A 14,247-nucleotide genomic window follows, 5' to 3' on the forward strand; every position below is an offset into this window, starting at 1 on the left:
TTTTTTGTTTTCAATTTGTGGGTAATTTTAACTTTTCCATTTAAAAAGTAAGATCCGTAGGCTATTTAAATTTATGATAAAGTTAAATTAAGAAGCTGATTTAAAGTCTACTTAGAAAATATATTTAAAAATATATATATATATTTTTTTTTTTTTTTTTTAAAAGGGAAGAAATTTTATGCACTTGACCAAATGTTATGTATTTCTATAGTTTATTTGATAGGGACTTTCACTTGTTACAAACAAGCTGTAGTAACTGATTTTTCACATATAGAGATTGTGGCTATTGCTAGTTTACAACTCCTGTCCCTAGTTAGGCTTTCAGTAACGAAAAAGAAGAAAAAAAGAGAAAATATCGATACCTGTTCTCAATCAGCTGTAACGTGATGACGCATAAACTGCCGTGGCAGCTGATTGGTCAATGTCTATTTAAAAAAAGACCCGAAATAAAACTAATCAGTGATATTAAAACTGTCACTGCAATGCATCTTCATGGAAAGTTTACGATACCTGTTCTCAATCAGCTGTAACGTGATGACGCATAAACTGCCGTGGCAGCTGATTGGTCAATGTCTCCGGTGGGCTTGTCCGGGCGCGCGGGCATTTAAATCAGAGGCGGGGCTTATCAAACAGCTGGAGAGAGCTGGTGGCAGTGATTGAGCACGTGAAGTAGCAAACGGGTGCAGTCTACCGCCTTTTTGGGGAAACAGCGCGCTGAACTTTGAACTGAGGCTATTTTGTAACAATGTTTGACTTGAAAAAGAGAAATAGTTTGACTCTGAACTGCAGTCGCGAGACGGAGGAGTTCAGACGGGTGGCAGTCAGACGGAAGGTCAAAGGTGCTGCTGTGGACTGCGTCGCCTCACACACAGGTGATGTACCTTTCATATAAGTGTAGCTTTCTCACTATGGCATCAATTCTAATCAAAATAATGGCACAAAACCAGAATAATAATCAAGTAATTGCCCTGTTTTGGCTCCAAAAGAGCCAGCATTCAATGAAGGCTGCATAGCAAATGAAAAACTGCAATTGTTTACTTGCTAAAATGGATAAAAAGTGACCAGTCAAGTAGCAGCTACTCCCACTTACCCCTGTTAGTATTGTCTCACCGTAGACAAACTATTGAGTTTTAGTGGAGTTTGTTGCAAAAATGAATGGTGGTTATTGTTTTGAAACACTATTCAAATGTTATATGAATATTTACCAATATGTCAGACATTTGTCCATGTTCACTGCAACCAGATTATCCAGATTGTCAAGGTTTTTAACTGCCCTGTAAGAGGGTGACCAGGGCAGCTGGTAAAGACATTAACCATTTGGAACCTGAGCAAACTTGATTGGTTTCTTCCTAAAACATTGGAAGAATGCACTGAGCACTTTAAAAAGAAATGACCCAAAAGTTAGCAAAAATATTGTAAAAAGTGCAAGAAAATTACCTGAACTTTAGCATCAAAAAGAAAAAAAAACTAAACAAATACAAACAAGGAAATGACCTGAAAAAGTGCTTAAATATAGTAACAATTCTGTGAAATCATTTGAAAAAAATAATTAAGATAGTTATAAATATAGTTTTTTTTTTAACATTTCCCCTAGCTTTTTAATGGAATAATTTTCCAAATTCACTACTTTTGCAAAACACTTATTGACAAGCTGCCCATTGACTTTTTCTGTGTTTTCAAAAGAAAGTAAACCTATTTGCTCTGGGTTTGAAGGTTTAAATGCACAGAAAATGTGAAGTCACTCCAGGTTTCAAAGGGTTAACACTCAATTTTATGCCTAGTTTACATCAGTAAATATTTCCGTCAGCTTGTGAATATAATGCCTCTTGGTGTTTATGCACGTTTTTGAATGTCATTATAGGCAGTTAGCCTGTTAGCCTCTTAGTTTGTCGGATTACTACAGTGAAATCTCTTTCCCCTGATTCAGCCTGGACTTTGCTTTCTTGTCTTGAGACCAGCATTTGTCAATCCCTCTCTGTCTCTCACACACACACAAAGCCATTGATGCAGAGCTATCTGTTTAGATTAGAAAAGTATGTTTGCTCCAATGGTACAGTCAGATGCAGGGTTTAACAATGCCGTCCATCTCTCTGACCTATAATGCAAAGTATTCTTTGGCTTTGTGTGAGGCTTGTTAAAACAAGAGTCTTTGCAAAATATGGCCATTTATTACATATTAAGATGAAAATCGCTTTCTTTATTTTTGCAAGAGGGATGTTAAAACTGGGAAAAGTGCCCCTTTTCTCTGTTTTCTCTGGTCATGTAGCACCAATTTCAAGTTTTATTTGAGCAAAAATCCACAAAATTGGCTATAATCAATATTTTTGTATTGGCAATGGATCGCATGACCAAATTTAATGTGTAAAGAGTCATTCGTTGTGATGAATCCTCTTTTCTTTTTTTGCTGTTTTTGTTTTACAGACACTGTTATGCTTTTTCAGTTCAATCTCACCACCTCCATGTATGATATATGTGTTTGTGTGGGAAACCCTGGGATTTTTACCCAATAACACCAAAATTAAATTGCCTACATAAGCTTCAGTGTTGCGGTTTTATGGGGGAGTTATGTGCCAAAACTATTTCTTGACCTGGAGTTGTGAATTACAACCAGCGGAGCAGAAAAACAAAAGGTGTGTTGTGAAACTGTTCCTGTTTACAGTTATAATTTTTCAATCATCTGGGTACCTAAGTTTAATGTCAGTGGACACAACTTCAGAATATTTTTGTGTTTTATTTTTCAATATTTCTTCAGGCTGACTCAGTTCTTTGAAAAAAACCTCAAGTGTTATGGGCTTTTGAATATTTGAAAATGCAGTCACCTATAGCTGTAACCTTCAATATGCATCTTTCTCTGTTGTTCTCCCTTAAGGTTTGATGCTCCACATTGATGTCAGTGCAATCTAACAACTACAAGATACTCTGTGGGAGTAATAGTACTCTATTTATCTCAGAGATCCTGAAATAACTTGTAAAACTGATAGTGGTTGGACTCTTTTGAGAAAAGAGAGAAGTGAGAAAGCGGAAGTATTAGTGTTGAGAAAGAAAGTAGGCTTTTAGCCCTCTACACATGACCAACAAATCTGTTTTTCGGCAGAGCTGGGGGCAAACAGCAAAGCTTTACTTTGTTATATAAGTTACGGATAATCTTGCATAAATTTGGAAACAACCTGCAGGTAAGAAAACAAACAGTGACACAATGTGTAAGTTGTTGTGATGTAAGGTTGTCAGATAGTCAGATTTCAAAGAGTAAAACAGGAGTGGATACTTTCATGTGTTTAACGTGTACAGTTTATTGTCTCGGATCTTAATTAGATCAAATAGAAAACCAAGAAATACATTAGTTTGGTCTGTGGGAAGTCCTGATAGAACCTAAACCTCACCTGGAACATTCTGTACTTTAGACCACATCTAGTTTAGTCTTTGGTTAAAGATCAAATACGCATGATTTTGTTATAAAACGGTTTGTGTGTAAATGCATGACCAGGGAGTGGGGAGCATATTTTGTTTAAATGTGATATTTTTCTGACAAGGCAAAATTTTGCAAAACAATTGGTTCTGGTGTTTAGTAGCCCAAAGGGAAATAGATTTGCAGCGTGAGCACAAAAAGGAACATGCACAATAAAAACAACTCACAGACACATGACAGACTCAATACCAGTAACCACAACATCATAACAGAAACATACAAGTAGAAAAAAATCACGTTACAGGAATAGAAAGGGCATTGGGGGGGATTTGATACAGCAAAGAATCATAATGTTTTGTATGGCAATATTGTATTGATACATAAAAGCCAAGTATCATTTTTTAAAATATAAATTATTAATATTGCAAATACAAACTAAACTTTTAGTAGACCACTAGAACAACTAAATCAGTTGATTTGTCAGTTCATTAGATACATTTCACTGCAAAAATATTACTAAAGTGAGATGAACAGACTAAAAACTTATATAATCTTATTTATTTTTAAAAATAATCTTATTAGACAAAACACAAAAGTTTTTCTTTGGGCACACAATTTGCATTTTAACAAAGGTAATAAAGTAAATATATAAATAAATATATAAATATATGTTATCCCAATACTCAGCATTTTGCAAATAATATTGTAGTAAGACTTAAGTATTGACAAGATCATATTGTTGGGCCTTGAGGATTCCCACCCCTGCAGGGCACAACTTGCAGTGCCAATAAAAAAAATACATGCAACAGAATAATGTTTGAATAACCGTAGAGGAAACACTTGAGCCATAACAGTCTCAACATGAGCAATACTATGTTAAGGTCAGTTTTTCCATTTGCATGTCATATTTGTCAGCAGTTGTAGGCTCAAGAGGAACAGGACCTCTGAATCATACCCACGCCAAACGTAGGAGAGTTTGTATGTTGTTTCCATGGATTAAACAAAACAGGTCTTCAAAGTTCAAAATGTGTGCATTTTATATCAGATGTAGTCAAGATCCCAAAGATGGCAACTTGTGTACGATGAATTTGTAAGACATCTTGATTTTTCTTGTAATGATGCAACCAAACGAATTTATATTTTGTGTTTAATTATTTCACCTGCCTGATTTAAGTTGTATACAGAAAATTAGTGTAAAGACATGGATATAAATGGTTTGAATAGTAATAGTGTATGTTTCCTTTAGTTGTGGGCGGCGGCGTGTGTGGCTCATACAGCTGTGGGGGTGCTTGTGACAGAGTCTTTGGATCGGAGGAAAAGTCTGATCCTGGTGCAGAGGAAGACAACGAAAGAAGCCCAGCTAAAGGATCACCTCTCAAACCACAAGGTATGTTGAAATCCAGTAGCCTACATACATAACTTGAAAAGAAATGCTATATTCTGTAAAAAGATGCAAATACATTTGAAATTGGTGCTACATGACCAGAGAAAACAGAAAAAAGACTGTGGCATCAGGGGTGTGCCATATCATATCATTCCTGATAATACGGGTATAATTTTTGATATGATAAGAAAAATTCATTTCGTGGTAATGGCAGTATATTGACTTGTTGACATAATAACGTCATACCGTTACTCATAGCGACAACAACCATGGCTAAAGGTGAATTTGCCACCAGCTTTGTGGTGCAGACGTTGAGGTCTGAGTGACTTCAGTAGTGTGAAATCAGTGGTGTTCTTAGGTCTGGGCGTCTGGAGTGTTTTACGAACAGCGCCTCACTTTCTTTAGGCAACTTACCACTGAGAGTAAACTCAGTCAGCGGCTCTTCTGGCTGCAGCACAGCATGTCTCTCTCCCTTTTCTCTTTCTCCATGTGCACACACACACACAAATCTGGATTGTCCTGTAAATATTATCTCATAAAATAAAAAAAAATATATCTCTTTGCAGTGCCTCCTAAACCAGCTCACCTCCAGAGTCCTCTGAGGGCAGGACAAGCTCAAGCCCACAGTCCCACTGCAGGGAAGTTATTACCTCAACAAAATAACAGCACAGAGCAGAGTCCCGGTAGAGGTTGTGGAGTTTCTGTTTTTTGTGTGAGCCCAGCAAAGAATTGTCGAGGCTCCCCGACTCTCGTCAAAGGAGGAGGGAGCAGTTTTTTGAATGGAGTGTGTAAAGCGCACAGCCCTGCCAGAAACACTCAGGGCATTCCACATCGTACAAGCAGTCCACTTTTAGGATCTCCAAGTCCAGGCAAGAGAGGCATTCAGAGCTGCAGCCCACTGAGGGAAGGAGGTCACAGCCCTGCTAAGTTGTCCCCAAGGAGACACAGCCCTCTCTCAGGATTTCTGCGGACCCCCAGCCCCGTGCAGGGCAAGATGGGGAGCTACAGCCCCGCCAAGAACTCTAAATCCTGGCTCGGACTGAACAGAATCCCGAGCGGCAAGACGGAAGAAGAGAGGAGAGTGGGAAAATCTTTAAGCGTGCCAGATTTGATTGTTTACCTGGATGAGAGCAGGTTTGATTTTTAATTTGGTCCATTTCTGCACCTCAATCACCTCATATAGCACTATATAGAATTCAATCATTTCTTATTGAGCTTATGACGTGATGTGCAATTTTGATGTCAAAAGCCCTTTGTGAAGTAAAATTAAGGACGTTTATAGAAAATCAAATTTATTGTTTCTATTTATCTCTGTCCATCAATTGATAAAACATATTGAGGATGATGCAAAGTTAAAGAATTATAAGACATAGTTACAAGATGTCATACCGTATAACTGTCCGCACCTCATGGTGAAATGCAAAAAAGCTACAAAAAGTATTAAAATATCAAATATTACCCTGAATCTCTGTGTTGCCAACAATACACTTAAATACTACAAAAAAAGTGACATCTAGTTTATTGTTATGCATTGGAGCATTTTGTTCAAAAATCGTCAATTGCCCAATGTCATCTGAGATAACAAGCAATCTGGGCAATTTTATGGAGCTTTTTAAAAAATTGTTATGAGACAGTATGATACACAATAAGGAAGGCCCTGAAAGACCCCCGCACAATGGTGAAAGATTAAAAAGTTCCCTTTAAAGAGTATTAAATTTACCCTTTTTGGTCACTGGTACACTGTGGGGGATACAATCTTTTGTCATTTGGGATAATGCTGAAAATATGGGTAAGGAACTTGAACAATTAGGGTTACGTCTAAAGCAATATTAGATAAGCTGAGCTCTTGAATTAGCTGCTGTCTCATTTTATATACTTACTAAGTATACTTGATTTGACAAGAAAAATTAATTGACGTTAAGTGGTATGACATTTTTGCGGATGTCGTCATATAATTTTCAATTAAAATGCTCAAAATACGTAATAGAAAATAATATAGATTCAATAATATAGATTTTTTTTAAGTAAATAAATGATATCCTCATAAAGGCAAAAACCCTTTTCATGTACTGTTTTAACCTATTTTATGTTTTTTGGTCAACTTGAAAAAGCCTTGTTTGTCACTGGGCCAAATGTTGATGGATTCACTTTATTTCTGCAGGATTCCCACCGAAAAAGCTGAACGCTCTCCACTGCAACTGCTGCATTCTCCCAACTGTGATGGGCCAGTCATAACAGTCAAAGCACCAGTCAACCATAAACTCAATCATGCCTCAAGTGAAGCCAATCTGTCAAGCAGTAGGAAGGAGCACTCTCCAGGACAAATGAACGGCATAATACTGGGGAAAGCTTTCACTGTAGTGAATGGGAAGGTAATGCGTGACAAAATGGAAGAGGGCAAGATGTCTGTAGGATACGGCTCCAGGTCTTCCTGCAAGTGGAATCAAGCAACTACAGAGGATGGCAGGATTCACAAGGAGTCTCAAGGTGAACTAAGTGATGAGGAGATGAGGAAGGAGAGAGAAGGAGGCGAGCCAAAAGAGGAAGAGAGCACAGAGCAGAAATTGTACAACATAGCCAACGAGCTGCTGCAGACAGAGAGGGCCTACGTGGCTCGTCTCCACCTGCTAGACCAGGTCAGTGTGGTAATCCATGTGTGGCTTCCTCAATGAGAATGCAAAAAAAAGTCTGTAAGAAAATGAAATGGAGCCGATTATGTAGAGTAATTTCATTGTTAGATACACTATGCTCATTGATGCCAAAGCTTGGGTAGACAGTTTTCTTCAATAGTCCTAAATCTGATGGAAAACCCTGCAGCACTCTATAGCAAAACCCCCTTTCTGAAATGATCTGTAATTCGTCTGCTGTCACTGGATAGATATTCTAAAGCCGGAAAACAGAGCCAAGAGGAGGTGTAAAGGTCTATTTTTTCGAAGTCCACTCAAATTATAATATGCTGAAAAGTTATAGAATTTTTACCTTATTATGAAAAAACAACTCCCCATGCTTTAACATAGATCCTGTTAATTTTTGAGCCATGGCAGGGATACTCTTTATCACCACATTCTCATCAAACTTGTTTCTTATTTTCATTTCTTGTGTTGGTTTATGTGCAAAACTAATTTAGTATGTCATGACTCTCTAACCCCCACTTCAGGTGTTCTGCTTACGTCTAACAGAGGAGGCAGGTCGAGGCTCGTTTCCTCCTGATGTGATACGAAATATATTCTCCAACATTTCCTCTATCTACTCCTTCCACAACCAGTTCCTGCTTCCTGACCTGGAAAACTGCATCAGCCGCTGGTGAGTGTTGTTTTGCGAAAATCAACTTGCTATGTGACAACTCAAATTGCTAAGTACATTTTTACGAACCACTTTAAGACTTTCAGCAACTCTTCCAAGGCGTACTGCTTCATTGTTTAAACATAGTGGAAGTGAGGGGTTTTTTTTGCAAAAAAACACTGTTTTTTACCGGTTAAATCAGTCACCTGTTCTCAAGTGAGGCCGTTACAATTGCTTAAAAACAAGTAAGTCTGCAGTGCAGCTCTGGCAGAGCATCACCACGGGAGATGCTCAGTGTTTGTCTTAATGTAGTAAACATCAAGACTTACTACCAAAACATTAAATATGATGGCTTACTTTTCTCAAATTATTTTGAGTATAAAAAAATGTGTAAATTATACATAAAGTCAGCCTTTTAACCTGTCCTTGCTTGTATGTTTTTAACAAGGACATTACACCAAAACAGAAGTCTTAACTCATAATCAGGACACATGTTCACTGTCCCCTCTTTTTAAAACAGAGGGCACAGAAAACATCCATTCAGTACACCTTCAACATGAGACATTTCCTGGACACACAAAAATACTCCAGTAAAGACAAAGGGAGAAAAAAATGTCCTCATGATACCAATTATATCAGAATCTATCAATTTGTTATTACAGGTGCCAGTATCAGACATTTTTGTCATTACCTCTATTAGGGCCTGAAGGGCCCCAAACCTAATTAAAAATATCTTCTCTTCCCATTATTCTGTATGTAACACGTTCAAATGTAGCCATTTTTGTCATCAGTTCAATCCATTCCTTAAAACAGCAAATGCTGGATAATTTCCAGTGTCTCAGTATCATTCTACATCCTGCTGTTGTAGCCAGATGGACCCATAACCTCTTCAGTTCAGACCCAAAATACACGAGCTGGAGATTTAATCAACTGTAACTGAAACAATTTATTCAAGAGGGTAATAACATCATCCCACAGGCGCACTTTTTTTTTCACAGAAAAATAAAGTGTTCTTGAGTACCAACTTCTTTCTCACTTCTCCAGCATCCTTGCTTAATTTTTTTATTTAAAAATGCAGTGAACACTTCCACTTCCACCAAAACTAGGTGTGAGAGTCCAGGCCTGGGTACTGTTTTGGTGAAGCACGCACCCTTCCTGAGGATGTATGCCGACTACGTCAGAAACTTTGACCAGGCCATGGAGCTGGTGAGGACCTGGACTGAACGCTCCTCTGTCTTCAGAAACATCATTCAGGACATACAGGTAAGACATACTCAGGAGGACAGGGGTGAAGCGGAGGGAGGGAGGGAGGAGTTGATGGCTTCTGGGGCTCCAGGCCCAAATGTTTTCTAAAAGTCATGTTGTTATTTTGCAAAAGTGTCCCCCAGCAGAGCAAGTTGACTATCCCTGCACTACAAGATTTTTTTCATTGCCAACTATCATGTTTTTCTTCAAATGATGTACAGATTTTTAGGAAATCTCTCTCAAAAGGCTTGAAAAAAGCACATAAAGCTGCTGTAAATGCTAAAAAACAAAAGTCAATGAATGCATCAATGCTTATTTCTATGCATATAACAGTCCAGACAACTGAGGGAGATATCTTACTTATGTTGTCTTTTTTTAGAGTCAGGAGGTGTGTGGCAGTTTGACCCTGCAGCACCACATGTTGGAACCAGTCCAGAGGGTCCCACGGTATGAGATGCTGCTCAGGGATTACCTGAGGAAACTGCCCAAGGATAACCCAGATTATGATCTTGCTCACAGTATGTATACTGTACCATTATTACAACCATCATTGCTATTATCTTAACTTCACAACCTACCAATATCCTTTTTATGGTACCTCTTTTTCCTCATAAAGTGTCCGTTTGTCTCTAATGGGTCATTATATTTGCAATAAGCAGAATGAACGCATTTCTTTTTCTCCTCCCACAGAATCCTTGCAAACAATTTCCATGGCAGCCACCCACTCAAACAGCGCCATCCATAAAGCTGTACGTTGTCATTACACACCACATCATTTACCATTGTGCTAAGTAAGCTTTTCACCACTACTGCATAACACATAAACTGTATTATATTGTCAAAAATGATCCTAATATTGTGGTTTCATCTGTCTACTTGTTTTTTTTTTTTATAGCTGTACAGTTGCTCCTCATACTTTAATTTGTTTTATTACATTTGGTGATGTTGGCATCAAAGAAAGAGAAAGTGTTTCTCTTTCTTTACCTGCAGGAGAGCCTGAAGCGTCTGCTGGAGATCTACGAGATGGTTGGCGAGGAGGAGGTGGTCAACCCGACCAACGAGTTCCTCAGGGAAGGTCGTCTGCTCAAGCTTGCTGCCAGGAACACATCAGCCATGGAGAGGCACTTATTCCTGGTTAGAAAAAAAAACGTAGACACACTATTTCTCTGGACATTTTTGTACAAACATGGATCCATAATCTTGCAAGAAGCTTTTAAATGTGCCGTTTTATTATAGAATAAGTTAAAGAATTATTTTAAACAGCAACTTCTCTAACTTGCTTTAGCTGAGAGTGCCTTAAAATGTAAACTAATTATGTTCATAAAAAGATAATTTGTAAATTTGTCTTGTAACTTTTCTCCACAGTTCAACAACTTTCTGCTGTGCTGCACTCCAAAGTTCAGCCTGGTTGGGCAGCGCTTTACCGTCCGCTGCAGGATCGGAGTGGATGGCATGCAGGTGCAGCAGACCAACAATGAAGACCACCCATACACCTTTCAGGTCTCTGGAAAGGAGCGGACCCTTGAGCTGCAGGCCAGGTGTGTGTGTGTGTGTGTGTGTGTGTGCGTGCGTGCGTGCGTGCGTGCGTGCGTGCGTGCGTGCGTGCGTGCGTGCGTGCGTGCGGTAATAGCAGGGTGTATCATATCAGTCGAGCTGCTTTTTGTTATTTTTTTGTTTGTTCGTTGACAGTTAACTGGTGTTGTCAGACTGACATATTGCAGACTGTGAACATCATCTAAGTGCATTTATTGTCTAAGTTTGCTAACTGTGTTTTGTTTTTTTGTTGTTTCTTTTCAAGTTCTGAACAAGACAGAGATGAGTGGATAAAGGTATTTTTATTTAGCTTGATGTGCAAAACACAGTAATTGTGACATGGATTACAAAAATTGTTGTTTTCTAAAACCTGTTTTATTTCTAGGTTATCCAGGAAGCCATTGACGTGTTTCAGAAGAAAAATGAAACCTTCAAATTGGCTTCCAAGGAGATAAATGTAGAAGAACCAGTAAGTTTGATACCATTCTAGATGAATGTTGTACTGTGTGTTTTTTTTTTTTTCATGTGTTCAGAAAATTCTGTAAAACATCCCAGCTAAAGTGCACGTGTTTCACAGACTGAGGAACTCGGACGACGCGCCCCCCGCTGGATCAGAGACAACGAGGTGACCGTGTGTATGAAATGCCAGGAACCTTTCAACGCACTCACCAGGAGGAGACATCACTGCAGAGCCTGTGGCTGCGTGAGTGGCGACATGTGACAGCTTTGCATTGAACACAAAATACAGACAAAAGCTGTTTTTAGGACTAGATAGCATTCTCTGCTCCCCAGGTGGTGTGCTGGAAGTGCTCAGACAATAAAGTGGCTTTGGAGTATGACGGTAACAAGCTGAACAAAGTGTGTAAAGCCTGCTACTCCATCCTGACCAGTCAGAGAGGGGAGAGGGTGGAGGGGAAGAAGAGAAAGATACTGGAGGTGAGCTTTGTTCATTTTCTAAAGGTTAAAGAAAGTGTCCTTTTCAGGAGCATAAAATACAACATAACATGTAAGTCTTTAACAACATTTTATTTCCTTGTATGTGTTTCTCCAGTCCGAGGTATCGCCGCGGTCCAGTGACTGTATAATAAGTGGCTTCCTGCTGTATGGTGACAACCCCAAGACCTGGCAACAGGTGTGGTCTGTTATCACCCAAACTGAGCCGCTGCTCCTCCGTCTATATTCTGCTCCACAGGTAGGAATCTCTGTGATAGAGAATAATGTTAATCTATCAATGTGATGTATTGGTTTGTTGAGTTTATTATGTAGGAGACATTTATTTTTAAACTTTGATCAATGATGCCTCATACTAGTTTCTGTTTGTATGTGAGTGTTATTTGGGTGGGAGTGTCTCTGTAGCATATGGATGTGATGTTGTCATACACACAGTCACTCCTCCTGAGTGGTAAACACACAACACAACAGTCACCATCAGGAATAATGCACCCACATGGAAAAAAGAGGAAACACTGCTGAAACAGTGAAGAGATGTTTTGCAGTCAACTGCAGAGTCTGATTTGCCATGCACAGTTTCTACTTTTACATCCACCACCTGCTTTTCTGTCTCTTTCATCCCCACTCCTCTATATCTCCAGGATGTGAAGCCCCTATCCAGTATACCACTCCTGGGCTGCAGTTTCGAGGATTCCCCTCAGGAGCTCCAGGGTCAGCCTTGTTTCAGTTTAAGCCAAAACAAAACCACCCACACGTTCACTTGTGACGGCGTGGACCTTAAACAGAGCTGGCTGACTGCTCTCAAAGTTGCTGTAACTGGTGGCTATGACATCACCACCAGTGGCTCCAGATGTGGTGTCAATGGTAGTGTGGAAGATGGTGAGGAATTTATCATCATCGGTGATGAGGAAAACCACTCCTGAATGTTTGAGATCAGGTACTATGAAAAGTACTCATACAAGCATGTACACAAACATACAACAAACAACAGACAATATCCCATTGATGTTGAAAACCGAACATTTAATAGAATGAATGAAATCTAGAGGTAAAATTCAGGAATGTAAAGGTTGTTAATATCAATATTCAGACTGAGAACTGTGTTTTCCTTACAAGTGGCAATGTACTTTATTTCTGAAATGGTTTACAGTGAAATAAATAAAGTAAAGGTGTTTTAACATAAGTCAGACTACCCCTTTAACTACAAACATGGTTGCTTCAGCTCTGTACATGTGGTCTAAAAGGTGCCATGCGATGTGCACCAGGTTGCTTTCTTACAGCGGACAGCTGAACACGTAATTGCATGAGGGTACCAGTGATACACAGAGGCTCTGTGGGATCATAATTGCCTTATAAAACACATTCAACTGATCCCATTTCTTCACAGATACAGCAATTGAATATTTACACTCAAAACAAGTAACAGCTAAACAAACTCTAATAAACATAATTAATGAAAAGAAATAATGGATAAAAATGACAAAAATGACTTAAATTGTTGCAGGAGTACCTACATCATATCTTGTATGTGCCAGGCATGAAGCCCATGGAGTAAAAAAAGCACCATGTTAGCTTGTGTTTGGTATGTTTCAATCAGAAAGAAGAAACATCCTTTTCAGTAGCAAATAAACAATACGATGGACTTTAAGTGATGTTAATTTAGTTAGTTATTTCAATCTTTCTCAGAGTGTGTTTCTATGTAGCAGTAATGTAGTGATGGTTCCTAAAGGAGATTACCCGAAAACATTGACCTTGCACACAAACTGCTTAAGTAAACCTGATCTATGGAGGTATGCTGCCTGAAATCCTAAACGTTTCATCAAAGGGAATATTGTTTAAAGCTGCATTAATCAGTCTTTTTTAAATCTGTTTTTTTACAGACTCAAACTTGCAGATAATTATTGCTAATTTCTGTAGCTGTATAGCGCTTTTCTAACTAGTTATGGATGTATTAGTTTAGCTCTTAGGATGCAGACTGTGGGTCATGAAATCTGTTATTGGCTGACTATGTCAGACAGTAGAAAGTGTCCTGTGTGTTAGTTTTCAAAATCTCCGTCCTACTTGAAACTTGTCTCCGAGCTAGCAACCTACATGGTACAATGTCTTCTTTGCCGTTTAGTCCAGATTTGTGACGGGTTCAGCCAGATCTTTCTCCAGTGCTGGCACAGCACAAGAAAGGTTTGGCCCTGCAAGAGTGGTTTTATGGAACAACATATTCCAGCATCTGCAGACTGTTTCTGGCATTTTGGTAAACCGACTCTATCTACAAAGTTAGCAGATAGCTGGTGGGGGTGACTGATGTAGAACTAAAGAAACATACAAAATAAAAAAAAGTGAATGCTAATGTTTCTTTTTGTTGCAGGTTGTGTAATTTGGTCATTGTTTGCTTACACATTTGCTTTAAAAAGCGCAGCGTCAGTGATGTGGTGGTAGCAATGTATGTCTT

General features: G+C 38.8%; 1 protein-coding gene across 1 annotated transcript; it reads left to right on the forward strand.

Annotated features, from left to right (window-relative positions):
* The first annotated feature begins 703 nt into the window (after positions 1–703).
* LOC121961239 (FYVE, RhoGEF and PH domain-containing protein 4-like) lies at positions 704–14,181 on the forward strand. Its single transcript, XM_042511149.1, has 16 exons — positions 704–872; positions 4,653–4,793; positions 5,357–5,924; positions 6,952–7,426; positions 7,948–8,093; positions 9,179–9,335; positions 9,697–9,835; positions 10,008–10,066; positions 10,308–10,451; positions 10,683–10,855; positions 11,116–11,146; positions 11,236–11,319; positions 11,428–11,553; positions 11,643–11,786; positions 11,902–12,042; positions 12,443–14,181. Exons 1-16 carry the CDS (start codon positions 746–748, stop codon positions 12,722–12,724), a joined length of 2,937 nt encoding a protein of 978 aa, XP_042367083.1. The 5' UTR covers positions 704–745; the 3' UTR covers positions 12,725–14,181.
* The last annotated feature ends 66 nt before the right edge of the window (positions 14,182–14,247 follow it).

The sequence above is a fragment of the Plectropomus leopardus genome, chromosome 22, assembly GCF_008729295.1.
Source record: "Plectropomus leopardus isolate mb chromosome 22, YSFRI_Pleo_2.0, whole genome shotgun sequence".
Classification (NCBI taxonomy): Eukaryota; Metazoa; Chordata; class Actinopteri; order Perciformes; family Serranidae; genus Plectropomus; species Plectropomus leopardus.